Source organism: Rhamphochromis longiceps, linkage group LG19, assembly GCF_057381845.1.
Source record: "Rhamphochromis longiceps isolate RC_006_pf linkage group LG19, R_longiceps_female_GT1.1, whole genome shotgun sequence".
NCBI classification, from domain to species: Eukaryota; Metazoa; Chordata; class Actinopteri; order Cichliformes; family Cichlidae; genus Rhamphochromis; species Rhamphochromis longiceps.
Genome location: NC_140575.1, coordinates 28,033,206 through 28,051,671, shown reverse-complemented (window position 1 = coordinate 28,051,671; position 18,466 = coordinate 28,033,206). Strand labels below are relative to the sequence as shown.

Below are 18,466 nucleotides of genomic sequence, written 5' to 3'. Positions count from 1 at the left end.
AATATACTGAGGTTTCTCACACATTACTTGAAATTTGACCATGATGTCAGGCATGATACAACAGCTTGTTGCTAGGGAAAAATATGCATTGTCCATTTAGTTGGCAGTGGTTCATAGAGGCTGCTGACTCTCGCTGAGAGAAATGTCTTGTAAAGTTGTACCAAAAACCTCCAAGTGATTTTTTTTTTCTTTTCAAACAGTTACGGTTGCCTGTGGAGGTTTTGTTTGTCTGCAAACACCTGCTAACGAGCAGCGGTAAAAAAAAAAAACTCACGGTGGAGAAGGCAGGCTAGCCCTGAAAATCATCCTTTATCTTCATGTTTAACTCTGATCTGGACCATTTTCATTCAAATGAAAATGATGTACTAAATAAAGTCTTGAAAGCAGCATTATAGTTTTACAGATAGAGTGAGCTGAGGGATGCTATTCCTATGCAGTTCTATATAATCCAACTTACTACTGTAATCAAAGCAGTCACCCCTTACTGGACGTGAGAAAGATTGCAGGTTTAAGGCACTTCCATATTCCATCTTTCACTTACAGTTTGAGAGTAATTTAAGCACTAAATTGACAGCAGTCCCAATGCTGTTTATCACAGCACTCGATCACATAAGTTTACTTGTATTTATTAAGCTATTCCTGATATAGTTTGACGCATCAAACCAGTTTTCAACTCTTAAAAGATGTTTATTGTTTTTAATAAGTACATTGGTTTCAAAGTGATACCAGCAGAACAAAACTCAATAAATAAAACACTGGTGGTGGGAGGGGGTGGGAGCAAATTAGCCCACTTTATGCTCAGTTTAAAAAGCAGTGAACAAACAGCAAACATACTCTTTCTGTTTAAACTTGCGTTTCTTCCACATTCTTTCAGACCGACCTGCCAACCTTGTGTAAAACTCAATGCCTGCTTTATTGTATTTACATGTAACAAAACAGAAACAAGTGACAAAGCCTGGAATGCTGGGAATCAATACAAAAGTGAGATAACTGTAGATGCACGTACAGCTGGAGGAACGTAGGCCACTGGTAGAAATAGGGTCCATTTACATGAGGAAGCACCTAGTTGCTTACAACAGAGTGGTAACAACTGACAACAGCTTCATATAAACCTTTGCCCAAAGACGGATATATGGCACAGTAAGAAAAGTTTCCTTTAAACTAGCTAAACTTAATCTCTTACAATGATGAGTTTTTTTTCGCTTCTCTTCCTCGAGATATCACGTGATAGCTTGCAGCGTGGGAAGGCCGTCTTGCAAAAATTCTGTGCCACACTCAGGAAACATCTGGAGAGAAGGGAGGTGAAATATAAATAAAGTAACCAGAAGTGCCAGTTTAAATTTAAAATCGTAGAGTTCGAAGTGAAAGCCGAGGCTTTGTCCTTTACATCGAATGTGGAAATAAGGTGGGATTAAAAATAAAAAGGAACTCACAGCTTGCAGGTTGCTCCCCAAATCGTCGCATTAACTGATCATGTGTGAACTTCACAAAGGTGTCATATTGTTCTGAAATCAAAGTCAACCAGTTAAAACATTTTACTTCACAACTATTGTTTGCTAGTTGGGGAAAATATGTGGCTAACATTTGCTGGTTCAGTTTTTTTAAACACATTAGCATTGGGTACCAACCGGCCAACTTCGAAGTCATGGTCTCCTCGTATTCCTCCCGAACCTTCTCTTCCCTTTCTTTCAGCAGGCGTTCGCAGATCATTCCAACTTGTCTGAGGGTGAATAATGGCTGTTCTTTTCTAGATGGAGAGACGCCTCCAGAGGATGTTCCTGTATAAATAAATAACAATCAAACCTTAAAACCGCACTGTAGAATGGGCTTTATGATTATTTGAGCTTAACCTTGCGCCTTTGCCCACCTGCCATGCTGGAAGCATTCATAGTAGACGACTGGGATGGGGATTCTGGCGAATAGCAGCACTCTGACTGTTGGTAGCCTCCATCTAGATGCTTTCTCTTTTGAATGCGTTTGTACTCCTGTTTGATGCTGTTGAGGATTTGTTCTAGTGGGGTAAACAGACAAGCAGGGCGTCCATTAGTAACAGCTGTCATGTTTTCACCTTTGGGGCGACCGTGGCTCAGGGGGTTGGGAAGCGGGCTCTCTGTCCTGGTCGTTGTGTCCTTGGGCAAGACACTTTACCCTACTTGCCTACTGGTGTTGGCCAGAGGGGCCGATGGCGCGATATGGCAGCCTCGCTTCTGTCAGTCTGCCCCAGGGCAGCTGTGGCTACAACCGTAGCTTGCCTCCACCAGTGTGTGAATGTGAGAGTGAATGAATAGTAGCATTGTAAAGCGCTTTGGGTGCCTTGAAAAGCGCTATATAAATCCAATCCATTATTTGACACAGAGTGACTCAACATGTTGTTGTTGCCCCCCTCCAGATAGTAAACAAGCAGGCCAACTTAGCCAGCATTACCTGCACTAAGTCTTGATGAAGACTCCCCGAATGGCGAAGGCTCCATGCTGAGATATTTCCTAGGGGATGAGGATGACGGGGACACGGGGATGCATCTTCGTCTTTTGGGGGATGTAGGACTCATGAGCGGATCGAAATCCATGGTCCTCTTCAAAGTGGCTCCACACGCCATGACTTCAGTTTGTTAAAAGGGAGAGATTGCACGTAAAAACACCGAAACAAGGCAATAACGAGGAGATGACATCAACTATTTTGGACAGCTGCTAACCGAGCCTAATTTTTTACACAACTAGCTAATTGTTAGGTTCAAATCCGTTTCCTTTGTCGATGGATAAAACTACGAGCATACTGCGCAGCTCCGGCTTTAAATGTCTGCTAGCGAACTAGCGTTAGCTACTCCTGCTAGCCAATAATAAAAAAAAAAAAACAAAGCTAACGTTAGCTGTGGCTGCCGCTGGCGTGAGCGTGTGTCCTGGTTAACGTTTGTATAAAGCTGTTTTTATGTTACCTTCTGGGGAGGGGGGAAGTTGGCCTGCAGCACCGCGCTCACCAGCTCGTGTTGTTAAAGTTGTTTCTCAAAAGTTGAAGTGACGATCAGCCAGCTGCAGGCCAACTGTCTGCTGTTAGATAGGGGGGCTAGCTAGCACAACTTAGCTGCCTGTTTTTGATGCGATGTTGTCGCTGTCGGCTTCTCTGGTTAGTGACGTCACGTCTAAAAAAAAAAAAAAACCCCAACAATCTCAAAACGCGTTGAATTCTGGATTATGTAGTGAACCATGACGCGTAAACCAATGACAAAACATGACAGCGCATCAAAAGTCAAAAAGTATGGGTCATAAACCCCGTTTAATTTAATTGATAATTGGTTTAATTTTAGCTTTGAGGAATAAACTTCACATTTGACAGTTTGTTGTGATTCTTTTCTCTCCGCATCCTGTATTTCTACTCTTAATACACTCGTTTGTTTTAATATTGGAGTAAATATTGGAGTAACTGATGAAAACAATGCAGAGGCTCAGCTATTATAGCCTATTATGAAACCTGCAGCTGTTTTAGTGACAACGCTGAAGGCAAAATGTCAAACCATTACATACAGAGCCTCTGTACTTTGCCCGAGGATGATGGACATTCCTTCTAACATCATATTACTAATTTCCGTGTGGAGTTTTTCATGTTCTCCTCGTGTCTGCGTGCGTTCTCACCGGCTTTCTCCCACAGTCCGAAGACTTGCTGTTAGTGGGGTTAGGTTAGCTGGTGATTCTAAATTGGCCATCAGTGTGAATGTGAATACGAATGAGTCTCTCTGTGTCTGTCTGATTCTCTCTGTGTTAGCCCTGCGACAGACTGGTGATCTGTTCAGCATGCACCCTGTCTCTTGCCCGGAGGTAGGTGGGACAGGCTTCAGCCCCCCGCAAGCAGAAGAGAATGGATGGAACATTTTTTTTAGCTTAAAAAAGGAATAAAATACAGCAGGTATTATTACAAAGCAATAAAAGGCCCTTTTTAAAAAAATGGGATAAAAACATGAAGGATATTACAGGGGGACATGAGTGCCTAAATGAATTAAAGAAATACATAATTAAATAATTAATTACATTTGTCATTAATAAATTAAAATGAGAAAGAATTAATAATCAAACATATAAATAATTAATTACACAAGTTCATTTCATTAAATTATTTAATCAATTATTTATTTGAAATTTCAATTAAAATCACATCTAAACGATTATTTAATGATCTTATTATTGAATTTTTTTCAATTCATTTTGGCCCTTGTGGCGCTCCGCATAAAGCTTTCTTCTTCAGCGTGTAGAGATGGCTTCACTCAGCTGATGTGTACAGCTCTAAGCATGCCTCTAAAGGCAACAGATATTAGTAATTCCATTCTTAAAATGCTGATACAGATATCTATAATTGGATTTCAGCATGTTGACTTGGGATTATCAGTAGTGGAAATGTCATTTCCCAATTCAGCTATCAACTAATGCATTTCACACTTCTCAGCAAATCATTTTGGGACATGTTTGCCTAATTAGCTAATTTTTAGATTACGTGATTACGTGTATATGTGTTGCTTAAATGATTGACAATGTCTGACTAATGTGCATTTGTTTTTTATTGCCATATGTAATTGCGACAGATACCATTATCCGATGATCTAAAAATCTGATATTCCATAGCTTATTTTTTTACTCTTTCAAACACACACAAAATCAGAATTACCAACCATGTGTTTGTGAGGTTCCAAACACTTGTTCCCAACAGGGAAGTTGCAGAGTACCATCTGGTGGACAAACTATGCAACGTCAGCACTTAAGAATTTGTTGGTTGCTGTTTCTCAACTTTTTAAAATTTACAAATTGCATCTGTAATATGGGATTGCCACTAGTGAGAATTTAACTGTTGATGTCAGCAAATTCTGATGAACTGAGCTGTAAATATCATTATTTACAACTGGAACTTGTCAGCATTGCATCACGAATGTGGCGACTTGGAATTAGAAAAAGTCTAAGTTGAACTGACATTTTTCTATCAGTATTTTTTATTTGACTAGGTGTCAAACAGCAAAAGTTGAAAAAGTAGTAATTTAAGTTACTGACATCAATGGACATTTCAACTAGTGATAAATAAATACGAATGTTAAAAGGAAGAACAGTCAAAAAGCATCAAATATAGTTCAAATGTGAAGATAATTATCACCACATGAGGGCAGTGTTACACATAAAGACACATAGGAGTTTATTCTTCTACTAACTCCTAAAAAGTACCAAGGGGTCACAAGGCGAAAGGTTAAAGAAAGGAAAGATGACACTTTCATGACTCTGAAATATTTACATTAATAGCTTTTGTCTTGTTTCTGAAAAAGTAAAATATCTTACTTTAAGGCCAATCACACTCAAAACTCACCTTTACTTGTAGAACATGTGACACTCCAATACCCCAGATAGTGACATACATTTTTGACTTTGAAAAGGAAAGAAAAAAAACCGTATTGTGCGTGTGTGCGCAGTAAGTTTAGGTACCGATAAGCTGATTTTCACCATTTTATTGAAAAAGATACCAGGCATGTTGACAAAGTTATGATAAAAATAGACAAATTTCACATTTTCGAGCACATTCTTCCATTTACACACAGGAATGAGACACAGTGGCACAAAGTATGCTTCACAGGAATATGACAGTGTAGATTTGTACAAAAGATGCTCTTTTTTTTGTAAGCCGGTGTGAAAAAAAGCAGCTAAGCAACACTCCCAAAACACCACAGGCTATAGTTTTGATCTGATCAAAAGGCCATTCATAGTTCAACACTTTGCTTTTCAAAATAAATAAATAAGGTACTGACAAACTTCACAATATCATGGACTTACAAAATCATCAATAGTCACTTGAAAATTATTAATGAAATGCTTTTACTTACAGCAATGTTCTGTTATTCCAAACTGCTATTTTGTATGAGGATGGACACATTTTCACCTTGCATGACTGCCACAATGTTGCCGTATAATGTAATGTGAAAATCTTCAAATGCAGTTTGTCTTTACTGCTAAATCTGTAAAAAAAAAATCAGACAACAGCAAAGATAACAAAGCATAGCATTTGCTTTGTAACAATGGAGAGAAATGCCCTTTTTTCTTACACCTATAATATTTATTGAATTATTCTTCATAAAATTGCCATTGTCAGTCAGACAACTCATTTTTCGCAAAAATGAGAACATAATGAAATAAGTACAGCCCTCATTAGACTAATCACACTCCACTCTACAGGGATCCAGTTTTATAACATTACAGATTAAAAAACAACAACAAAAACTTGCTTTCAGTTCTGTTTGTCAGTCATTTTGGCACATTTCACAGTCACAGAAGAGTGCACTAGGAGGATGGGGGCTATTCTACACTATCCTGACTTCACAGTTGTCTTGAGCAGATTGGACCGTCTTTTATTAGACCGGCTCTGCAGCAGAAGTGTCAGTCCCTCCAGAAACTGTAACCTGGGCTACTTTAATTCGAGTCTTTGCACAGTTTCCTCCATCTATCCCCGCCCTGCCTGCTGTGGCTCTCACGCTCTTGATGTTCCAGTCACTCTCAGCGCTGCTGTCCAGAGTCTGCGTTGCTCCCCGGCACATATGGCAAATGTTGAGGAAGGCCCTGCGCAGGTCCTTGCTCCTCATGGCGTAGATCACAGGGTTCACGGTGGAGTTGAGCAGGCAGAGCATGCTGCAAAAGGCAAAAATGGTCTTGATGAAGTCGTTCACCTTCCCAAAGAGGTCGTAAACCATGATGGCTAGGAGTGGACCCCAGCAGATGATGAGGGCCACCAGGATCAAGACCAGGGTTTTAGCCAGACGGAGGTCCATACGGGCTTGGTCAGGCCTTACCGTCTGCACTTTAGCCCCCTCTGCGGTGTAGACAATCACGCTTCTCTGAGAGGTGCGGCTTAGCATGCGGACTGCGTGGTGATGAGACTTCCAGAGGATGAACATATAGGCGTAGATGATGAATAAGAGCAAAATGCTCGTCATCCCAATCCAAAACATCAGGTACTTTTGGTCAATTAGAGGGAAAATGTCAGAGCAGACTGACCCGAGACGCTTGCAGTTCCAGCCCAGCAGCGGCAGCAGTGAGATGATGATGGAGATGGTCCACATCATGCTGAATGCAATGACAGCTTTAGTCTTTGTGATGATTCGCTTGTACGCCATAGGCCTGTGGATGGAGACGTAGCGGTCTATTGCAGTGAGAAACAAGCTGCCCACAGAGGCAGTGAAGGAGGCAATAACCCCAGCCAGCTTGAAGAGGAAAATATTAGGGCTGTCCTTTCGGTGGAAGACATGGAAGTCCAAGAAGCTGTAAACAAAGATGATGCTTCCTATTAGATCAGCCACAGCCAAGCTGCCAATGAAGTGGTATGAAGGGCGGGATCGAAGGGTCTGGGAGTGCAGGATCACGCACAGCACCACGAGGTTCTCCAGCACAGTAAATGTACCCAGAGTGAGTGCCAAGATGGCAACAGCGAGCTGCTGGCCGGGAGTGAGGATCATAAAACACTCCATATTGTCTGCTAAGTTCTCAGCGCACTGTGGCGCTCCTCCACTCTCCACAGCGGTAGCATTACCCAGCAGCAAGTCTGAGACATTGGTGGGAAAAATGGGAGAGAGGGCGCTGAAAATGACCTCCTTGCTTCCAGAGACAATCCCGGGAAAGGAGCTGCTGATGGGAGCAGAGTGAGTTTTCTCATAGTGGAATCCATTCTTGATCAGCCTCAAGTCTGCTGAGGGGTCGTCGTAGATGGCATCATTGGAGCCGAAATACTGGACACCTGTTGTTAAGGTGCTCACCGTGGTGCCTGCTATCCTGTGCAAAGCCAGCTTCATGGTTTTTGAGGCTGTAGAGATGCTCAGTGGAGAGGTATGTGAGGTATTAGGAGTGTAGAAGAGCACATCTATGAAGAAAAATGCAATTATTTATTAGAACACAAGAAAGTACCTCTTGTTACATCACATTAAAACATATTCAATACAGGAGATAGTGCCAGCTCTTATTTAAAGATTAACATAGTGGAAGATGAATTTGTTACTAGGAGTTATTCTGTGTATCGACCAGCTGACTCCACAACAGATGCATCCCAGACAATAGTGGGAAACTGAACAGTTGATGACAAACCTGTGCAGCCTCGGGGGAAATCACTGCATTAAGAATGTAGGACATAGAGGGATTTCTTATTAATTAAAGAAGGTCATTAAGCATTACGATATTTTGCAGCAATCACTGGACTAATTAGACATCAAGGGAGGGACACGATGAAGAGCGACTGTATCTGTCCGATGGATCATTTACATTGTAATGTCGGTAATGATGGTATTAATTATTAACAGTTTTTCAAAAGGCGAGAGCGCGATAGTAGTATGGAAGCTACCAGCAGCACTCACAAGAACAAATAAAGAAAAACAAAACTGCGAAAAACGCTTACCTTGATTTTCTCGCTACAAATACCCAGCACGGATCCATTACGCGACAAAAATAAATAAATAAAAAATAGAAATAAAAACAATTCAGTTACACTGGGAGTAAACCGGTCTGCTGTTTCTGCCTTCACTCCTGACCAACTTCACTCCTAACCCTAACCCTAACCCAAAAACTGGAAGCGAGAATAAAAATCTGTTGGTTGTTGTTCTTGCTTTGGTGGTTTAATAATCACGAGCTGACTCCTCGGATACTGCTAGTGTCAAACATACAGTAAAGCCAAGCAGGCAGCCGGTGGGGTGTGTGGGTTTGCCGGAGCAGGCGGTTATAAAGGCTGCGCTTTGTGCGCCTGCTAGTCACGTGATCTGAGGTGTTGGAGCGCAGTGGGAAGCGCATCATCCACGACCAGCATCATCCAATACCTTGGTTATTTACACAGCGATGGAACCCAGCTGTGTTACTGTTGAGTTATTTCATCACATAGCAAGGAATTTCAACTACACACCAAAAACAACTAAAAAAAATGCGCAGTTTTAGCTCTTTTATTGTCACTTTTTCATGTTTCAGATCAAATTTTAGTATTAGATAAAATATTACAAACAAAAAGACGCAGTTCTTAAATGATGATGTCATTTATTAAGAGAAAAGGGTTCGCCGAACCTAAAAAACTTTTTCTCATCTCTGGAGAAATTTTTGCCCACTGTTCTTTTAAGGATTGTTTTAAATCAGTCACATTGGAGGGATTTTGAGCATGAATGGCAAAATCAAAGTCCAGACTTGAGGAGGGCAGACTCTTTTTCTTTTCCATTCATTGATAGACTTGTTGGTTTGTTTTGGATCATTGTCCTGCTGCATAACCCCAAGTGTTCTTGAGTTTCGGGGCAGGACATGATGGGTGGATATTCTCCTTCAGGATTTTCTGGTAGAGAGCAGAATTCATTGCTCAGTCGATACAGCAAGTCGTCCAGGTCCCGACGCAGCAAAGCAGCCCGAAGCCATCACAAGCTGTTACCTTGTACCCCAGTGTAGAACAAACAGATACTTCATACCATCATTACTTTGGCTGTATTCACTTTGTTTTCTTCCTTGAACTTATTTCTTGTTATTCTGTGCCTTGACATGCAACACTGATTGTGATTCTTGTTTAAAAGCTGTAGGTTGTGTCAGTTTGTGAGTAGCATGTGTGGTTAAGCAGCAAACAGTTTGCCATTTTGGGGGATTAATAAAGTAACCTGAACCAGAATCTAAAATGTGAGATGGGCCTCTGTGTTCTTTTAGGTCAGCAGTGATTTTTCCTCATGGATGCCTCTTTAATCATGAGACAAGTGAGGACTGCAGTTCTTTAGATGTTGTTCTGGGTTCTTTTGTGACCCCCTGGATGAGCCATTCATGCGCTTTTGGAGTATTTTTGATAGACTGCTCCTGGGAAGGTTCACCGCTGCTTTCCCAGTATGTGTCCCAAAAGCTCATAAAATAAATTTTTTGCAACCCTTTTCAGAGGATCTCTCGGCTGTTTCTTTAGATCATGACGCAATATGTTGCTTTCTGACGTCTCTTAGCCAAGCAAATGTGTCAAATACATCAAGAGAGAAGTCCGGAGGACATTCTAGGAAGTTCTCTTCTCCATGAGCATGAGCATTTCCCCTCTCCTTTTCTTATGAAAAGGAAAGCTGTGAAGACAACACTTCTTCTCATCTTACAATTGGAAATCAATTACAGTGTTGCATGTGATTTTAATGGTGTGTAAGTGAGGGCATTTATGGGATTTATGGCCTGCAGTAGAAGTATTTGTGGTTCTTTTTAAACTTTAATGCTTTTCTTTATGTACTTGTTGCTGATATGTGTGAAATGTAGTTTCACGACCCTCTCATTGTTGTGTTTTAGCTGAAGTTTTTATGCTGACGTTCACTTTCATGTGAACATTTTTTTCTTTGTGGTGGCTTGTGATTACAATCATCTCAAGCTAATTTAAAAAAAATGGACCATGATGTGTATTTTTAGTGCAGTGTTCAAGCTACTAAATCTATTCTGAACACTATTCATCTATTTATTTACTGTAGACGGGAGTCACATTCACACCATTAGGAGTCCTTTTCCTGTCCTGCACAGCTGCGCAATTATTTCCACTATGCACTCCCAGTAGAGCCATCTCCCAAATTACATGTATCTTGTTGTGGAAAATACATGACATTTGGCGATTCAACATTATGGGAGAACAATAAAAGACACTGCGCGCGATGCCAGTGCCTCCAGATTTGGCAGAACAAAAGAGGCTGAGGAGTCATCCAAGTAATTGCTCAACGCTTGCTAAGCTGAGATTGATTCAGATTCTAGCAGCCGCTGATCACTCGCGGCGGGACAGTATATCCAAGACAGACAGTGTAAGCGAAACATCAACGAGTAATAAATGGCGTTTGTGGAATTCATCTGTAGTTGTGACTTCCATTCAGACTGCTTGTTCGTTCATGTTTGGAACAAAGTTTTAACGTGGCGTCAATCCACTCCCAAAGCAGTGGGCAGACACTTGCGACACACATCAATCATAATAATTATCATGGTTATTTCAGTCACCGAGGGCGGGATTTTAAAGACAGACTTGTCTGTGAAGACAAAAGGCCTCTTTATGACTCTATCATCAACTTGTAGAAGCTCATTTTTTTCTAAATCCTCTGCACTGGAAGGCTGCTGCCATTGTCACATCCATCTGGCTTCGTGGATGAACATTGCAAAGTGATTTAGAGCGATTGATTTTATAAGGAGTCCGCGTTAAAGCATCATAATGCACCCCCCCCCTCAGCCAATATTGATCCTTCTCCAGTTACAGCCAATTGTCATCTGAGCAGTTGCCTACATTTTGGAGTCATTGTTTTCAGTCCACGCCGAGCAAAAGTCTCTCAAAACAGACGCAGAATAACATGCGAAGTAAGATTTGTTTCATTTATTGCACATCAAGAGACTCGTTCCCATTTTTGTGAAATCAGAGAGAGCAAGACGGATTTGGAGACTGAAAATATAGTGATTACACACACAGCATGTTAGCAGACGAGTCTCCAAAGCAGGCTGTCTGTCTCTGATGTGTTTGTTTCGATGGGAGCGTGCGAGGAGGCACGAGAAAGCAGGGAGGAAGGGCGGGGGAGCAGGAAAAGATGCATAAATAGAGACCCGCTCAGCACTAACGGTTCTTAACTGTTTCCTAATCTGCCACTTCTATACTCTGTTCCTCCCCAGCTGGAGACACTTCATGCCATAGTCGACGCAGCGCTGCAAAATAAATTGAATTTACATCAAATTAGTTCAACTGGCAGAAGAAGTAAAAAAAAAAATCCCAAATTTAATGTTTACTAAATCGACTCGAGGAGTTCTTTACTTGTTTTTCCAGCTCAGCGTCAGGCGCATCCTCATTATTCACTTCATCAAGCAATTACACGTAGCAACCTGACTTCATTAGGCAAATCAAAGGTGCTTGTTGATCAGTTTCCCAAAGACTTGTGATTGAACAGCCAGCTCCACACTCTGAAAGTAATATCAGAGAAATAAACAGGCAGGATCAAAGTCTGCGAGCTCACTCTCGCAGGGAACAACACAGCACAACAGAAAGTCTCCAAAAGTTGTGAGTTTATGCCTTCTGTGAGTCAGTTTCCTCTTCTTGGATAGAGACCAGGACACAAAAATAAGAGGACGTGTGATGCATGTGTTTAATAAAGAATAAATACATAAAATTAGAGATATTATTTTCTTTCATTTATCTGAAGAAGTTTAAGTCAGTCACTGTTAACACTGCATCACATACCACTGCAGAGATGGGAGGGTTTTTTTGGTGCAGTGGAGAGGCAAGCAGCGTATGGTCAGTGGGTAGAATCTCCTTCATGCACCATTTAGTCATGTAAAGACCTTTTTTTTTCTAATCTCTGCAGAGCAGAGTGGTAATCAGAAGACTTAGCAGGTGGTTCAGTGAATGCTCACTTGCGCAAACACTATGCAAATGAATGCTACAGGCACAGATGAATTACACAGTCAGCAGTGCGAAGCTCCAACTCACAGCCCAGTCAAGCTCTTGGTGTTATCCTTCATGGATTTGAAAAACAACAGCGATACAAGATTGTCCTTCTTCTGCAACAAAAGAGGTTTTTGGAGCGAGACTCGCTCACCCAACAATCTTTTGAACTCTATAACAGAACCTAATCTGGAGCATCCTCATAGTGCAACTGGGTGATTCGAAGCCAGATAATCATTTATTTTCCATGGGCCCAGCTGCAGAGCTTCACCCAAAGACGAAAAACACCCCCACACAAATGGGCCTGACTGCCATGACACCAGCAGTCAGTTTACCTACAATCACACGACCCTTTTCTGTCAAGAAGAAGAGGAGTTGTGAAATTGGATTTTTATTTTTAACTCGTCACCAGTCCCCATTTCTGATCCAGATTTTTGAGTCATTTTGTGCAGGGAGAAAAAAAAAGATATTTAAAGCTCATTTTGTGGATGTGTGGGGGCTTCGAACACAAGTCACAAATACAAGTTAAGTTTAGGAAGCAGTTGCGTTTTTGTCACTGAGCAGATAAAGAGCAGCTTTAGAAATCATCATGCTTGTGGGATGGAGTCCAATTTTCACTTTATTTTTAGATCTAATTTATGGTTCCTTAAGCTGCTAAATAAAATAACATGTTTATGTTATTTTAAATTTATACCACGTTAACTACCTGAATTCTGTATAGCTGATTTAAGCACTTCGTGTATTGCCAATGCTGGAAAAATGCAATATTATGATAAGGCGTATAGACATAAACAATAAATTAGCACTAAGTGCAGCACTTCAGGGAATATATGTTGTCCTTAAAGGAATCGCACTGCGAGCTCGATTCCAGCTGTTCCATGAAAACATTTCTAACCCACCGCACTACTTATCTATTCTCATTCTGCTCACTCCATCTCGTTTATTCACCCATTACTGGCAAACGCATCCAGCGAGCAATTTCAGAGTGCTCTCACATCCCGGAAGAGCTCTTTCATCACACACAGACTTTGTGTAATGGCTTTTAGCGTCATCACAAAAGACAAGACAACAGCACAAGTGAATAAGCTGACATTAAAGAACAAGCAGTTTAAATTTGGTTCAGGATCTGTTTTTATTTGGTTCCTGGACAGCGCTGTGGGAGAGGCAGGACTTCTGGAACAAGTCCATATAAGAGATTATTTAACTTTTTTGAAATTCCACACTGCAGTCTTGACATCAAGGCTGGTTTACAGCACAAAGGGTTAAAATGTGGATTAAAACATGCTCGTGCATCTGCTTGAATATGTATGGAAAAATGGAAACCTTCAAGTCTAAACCACACCATCAATACAAATGCATTTGCAGTAAGCAGTAAAAAGTCATGTGACATCAGTTGTACATGAAGCATTAGTACTGACAGTTGGTGAAAAGTAATTTTCATGTGAAATCAAAACAAAATGTTCAACGAAAGGAGAATTCAAGCCTCAGCTTCACACTGACTTTCTATTACTTTGTTTCCATTTGTATCCTTGAACCTGAGTCTGGAAAGCAATTTGAGATTCTTACGTACAATCATTTGTGAGACAATAAATATATTTCACTCGAGCACAGTCCTATAGGCAGTATAGCAAGCCACAGGAGAGTTTGTGGCACTGCTGTGATGTTATTGAAGCTCAGAGTTTTTTTTATTGTGACCTTAGTCACAGTTTGTCTGTATTCTTCAGTGGAGTGTTTCTTACTCCATAGATTAGACCAGGAGAGTGGGCTGACCAGTCAAGCACAATAATAACATGGTCAGCAAACCATTTGATAGCAATTCTGGCAATATGAGCTTGTCAGCAGATGGAAGAATGAAGTGCTCTAAAATCTCCTCTAGACGACTGTGTTGACTTTGGACTTGATAAAAACACAGTGGCTCAACTGCCACCAACACCCGCAGATGACATGGCACCCCAAATCATCACAGACTGAGGAAAATTCAGACTGGATTTCAAACACCTTGGATTTACTGCCTCTCCGCCCTTCCTCCAGAGTCCAGGACCCTGATTTTCAAATAAAATGCAAAACTTACTTTCATTTAAAAAGACTACGTTGGACCACTACTTCTTCTCCTTATCCTAGGTAAGATGCTCCTGATGATTTCTCAGGTTCAGGAGGACTTGATAGTAAGAACGCAACAGCTGTAGCCTCAATGTCATGAAAACGTATGTCTGCGGCTGCTGATCCGCTGATACCAGACTTAAAGTGGACATGAAACACTACCTCACTACCCTGCTCTTAGAAACAGACATAGATTTAACACTCTCTGTGACGCTAAATATAAGAAATAAGCTCTTAAAGCTAAAGTTAGAACATGTTCAGCGCCATCTTGTGCCAGTACAGAATGTGATGTCACCAGGTTGGTTGGTTGGCTGATAAGGCTAACAGACTAGCAACACTGATAACTCACTGGAAAACAGGGGGACTAAAACTATACACAAGTCTAAGGGGGTCACTTTTGTACAGCCCCTGCCTGCAATAATGAGAAACCAAGGATATGCTGTCCACTTCCACTCTGTGTCTCTTAAGCAGTAAGTGGTTCTTCATTGTTTGGCTAGCTGCACTGAAATGAGAAAACCCACCTGTTAGCTGTGATGTTCAGGTTTGTTAAGCACTTTATAAATGATGACTGTGTGGACTTGAAAATGCAGTCATCCCCGGCTGGGTTGCTGTTTATTATAACTGTTTTATTTATTATAACACTAAAAGGAAATGTATTAAATCTGACAGATTATATTGACCAAATAATGCATGAGCAAAATGTAAGTGGAGGAGCACGTTATGAAAAACGATGGCGCATAAAGACAGATTTCATTGTAATCCTTGTCAGGTAGCTTATATGTCTCTCTCCTAAAGCAATCACAGCCATCTGGGCTGTAAAATAGATCGACCGCTACAGAGAATAAACAACCGTGCTGGCAGACAGCCACCAGCCAAACACAGATGATTCCTTCACATCACCCGAGCCCCCCCACCCATCCACCCCCGACTACTTTTATAACACTTCACAGCTTGTGGCCTAATTGACTTCAGGCTTACACGTATGTGGACCAAACTTTGAATCATCTGTGAGTTATCACACTGCGACAGCAGTGTATTATAGAGTCAGTAGCAGTACATGAAGGAAAGGAAATGATCACTGATGAGTTTTCCTATTTTAGCACCTTTTGGCTTTTTCATGTTTATAGTTCTGATAATGAATATTCAGCTCGGTTTGCTCTCCGTTTATACCTGTTTTTCCTCATTCATTGCCGCAGCTATTCATTTCTTATTAAATTCAGGAGTAATACCAGCCGAGGACCACAGGAAATTTGTTTTGTGTTTAGTCAAAGACAATTATCTGACAGAAAAGATTTTAAAAGCTGCACTGTACCTTTGTGAGATTTTCAGGTGCATCACCATGGAGACTCTGCTTCACCACAACCACTCAAGGTCACCTGGCCTGCAGCAATGTTGTATTGTGTGTGTGTGTGTGTGTGTGTTTGTGCTGTCTGTGCAAGGGCGATTCTTTGGTATGAACGTTTGTATCTCTGCAGTGATGCAACCAGAGCGATTCATTTAAAAAAAAAAACTGCAGATAACCAAGTTTTGCTCCATTATTACTTGGGGACTTTAATCAGATCCAGATTTTGGGATTTGTTTTCAAGTGATTTGTTGTATTCCTTTTGTAATGCACTGTCACATGCTTACCAGTTAGCTATGTAAACCTTAGGATACACTCTCACACACTGAAACATGTCCCTAACCTGATGAAGACACAAATACATCTTTCTTTTGGTATTTAAGTATGAAAACTCAACCAAAGGAGAATTCAAAGAAGTCACATGTACAGGTAGAAATGCAAGCCGCAGTGCTGCAAGCCTGGCTGCCCATCGCTGCCTTTGTTACATGCTGAAGGTCAGGCTGTGGCTGCTGTGCAGGGGTTGGGATACACACAGCTTTAGCATCGCTATTGTTAAAGCTGTGTGTATTAGCACAAGGTCTGTGCAGATGCTTGCAAAGAGGAGATGTTAGCAGTGTAGTGCAATAATTCCTGTCCTGTCCTGGACACAGTTTGTGCTATATAAAGTAATGTTCATATCTCCACCCAACACTGATTTGCAGCATTACTAATGAAATTACCTTACATGCCTGGCTTTACATTTTTCTGTGAATTTTGACAAGCTCACACTTTTCATTGTATCACTCGTGTGTAATATGTTGTAGTATTTCAGTCAGCGGCTCATCTTTGGAGCTCGTGTGGCTTTAAACCATCTCCAGGAGATTCTGAAAGATACATAAAAGTGGCATATTCATGCTTGTCATTTCATGAGACACTATGGGTTCTTCAAAAGGTCTTTACCCAAGGTCACAGCGACTTGTTGCTTTAATAATTCACAAAAAAATGTTCAAATACTGCAAATTCTTTGTTTCTGTGAGTGTTATGCACTGAGAGCTGGAAAAAAAAGCAAATTAATTGCCCACATGCTGTGATTATTGCATTTGTTGGCTTGGATGTGCAAACTCATCCCCAAGCTTTTATTTTTTGCCAACAATCTTAATATTAGACATAAATACGCACTGCTTACACCACACGTTCACCATGTAAAGCTTGCACACATATAACGATGATATGCCAGTGTTTTTTATTTGTATCTTATTTCTTTGGACTCAGCACGCCGATAAATCTGTCAATGTAGGTTTGAAGAAGGATAAATAATTTTCTAAAAATAAGCCCTGTAGCTTCTGGTGACAGATGCTGGAGTAAACAGTCCAATTAGCCGGGCTGGAGATTTAAGGAAGCTGACTGGTGTATCTGGGACTGAATATGAAATAACAGAGCCATGTTCATTATGACAAAGGAATAAATCAATGAGGGAGCAGAATATGGATCAGACTGTGGATGAACAGACACTAGTTAGTTGGATTTATTGTTTTCATGCTGGTTTTAACTGAATTTGTCGCATAAATATAATAAAAAACATGTAAAGCGTCGCCCATTTGCTTGCCCTTTCGTCATTTGAGCAATGTGTCTCATTGGAGAAACATCATATCAGTTTTGGCTCATTGGTTTAACCCATTTTTGGCTAAACGCAGGTTCGACCCTCATAAATCATTCTAAAAATACAGGTTCGTGGCTGAGGTCAAAGGTCATGACCAGCAGTGCTGGGAGATCATTGTTAAGTTCTGATTGATTGATGATGTGTCACGCAGCGGCACCTGTTTCCACAATGAAATCAACATATTATCTGCTCCGTTCCCTGATCATTTTCATTTCAGATACGCTGAGTACGAGGTGTCACCATTACCCCTGACTACACCACGAAAATCTCAGTTTGCTTTGCCAAGAGTGAGAGTGTTTGTTAATGTGTTAATGCGTAAGAGAGTCAGCGTGTGAAGGTCTCTGGCATCAGAGAAGGTGTCGAAATTATTTCTTTGATGTATGAGCTCTGGGAGCTTGAGGCAGACAGCCTGATATTACATTATCAAAGCCAGTTCTTGACCACAGCCATTAGAAAATGGAATTTATGTGAAATCGTACATGTGCTTTAAACATATTAGCAACGATTTGTTTTCCATTTCATCTTCTGAGCCATCTGCTTCTTTTATTTGCGTAAAATATCAAAGGCATGATCCTTTAATCTGTAAAATAGGCTTCATTTTCAGCTGGAGCCAATGGAAATAATTTTTTATTGTTTTTTTAAGGATACTGCCACTGAGGTATACATCTGCTTTCTGGTGCGTGGGGTTGGACTGAGATAGGACTGTGCAGTCAGCCACACGATCACAGCCGTGATCAAACAAGAATGATATATTTCTTTGTAATAAATAAATGTGTATGTGCTGAAACCACACACGCACGCACACAGATACAACCCAATCAGGCACAGTGTTGAAAAAAGATAAATATGCGGGAGTATGGGCTGGATGAAAGGCAGAATTTGAAAGCTTCACATTTTTCTTTTTCTTGTCTCTTTTATTTTTTTTAATTTGTGTGGCGTGGGTGTGGTCCTTGGCCAGCTGCAGAGGAGGCGTGACGCAGTGAGCTCCCGGGGCGGCGCAG

At 40.9% G+C, this 18,466-nt stretch overlaps 2 protein-coding genes across 2 annotated transcripts; both read right to left on the bottom strand.

Moving 5' to 3' along the window:
* Positions 1 to 666: 666 nt before the first annotated feature.
* LOC146646979 (akirin-2-like) lies at positions 667 to 3,121 on the bottom strand. The gene is made up of 6 exons (XM_085391320.1): positions 2,933 to 3,121; positions 2,425 to 2,598; positions 1,868 to 2,011; positions 1,629 to 1,778; positions 1,434 to 1,505; positions 667 to 1,286 (listed from the first exon to the last, which is right to left on the bottom strand). Exons 2-6 carry the CDS (start codon positions 2,594 to 2,596, stop codon positions 1,276 to 1,278), a joined length of 549 nt encoding a protein of 182 aa, XP_085247446.1. The 5' UTR covers positions 2,597 to 2,598; positions 2,933 to 3,121; the 3' UTR covers positions 667 to 1,275.
* Positions 3,122 to 5,420: 2,299 nt separating this feature from the next.
* Positions 5,421 to 8,641, bottom strand: LOC146646978 (cannabinoid receptor type 1B-like). The gene is made up of 2 exons (XM_085391554.1): positions 8,398 to 8,641; positions 5,421 to 7,869 (listed from the first exon to the last, which is right to left on the bottom strand). The coding sequence occupies exon 2, from the start codon at positions 7,799 to 7,801 to the stop codon at positions 6,371 to 6,373; it is 1,431 nt and encodes a 476-aa protein (XP_085247680.1). The 5' UTR covers positions 7,802 to 7,869; positions 8,398 to 8,641; the 3' UTR covers positions 5,421 to 6,370.
* Between the last annotated feature and the right edge of the window lie 9,825 nt (positions 8,642 to 18,466).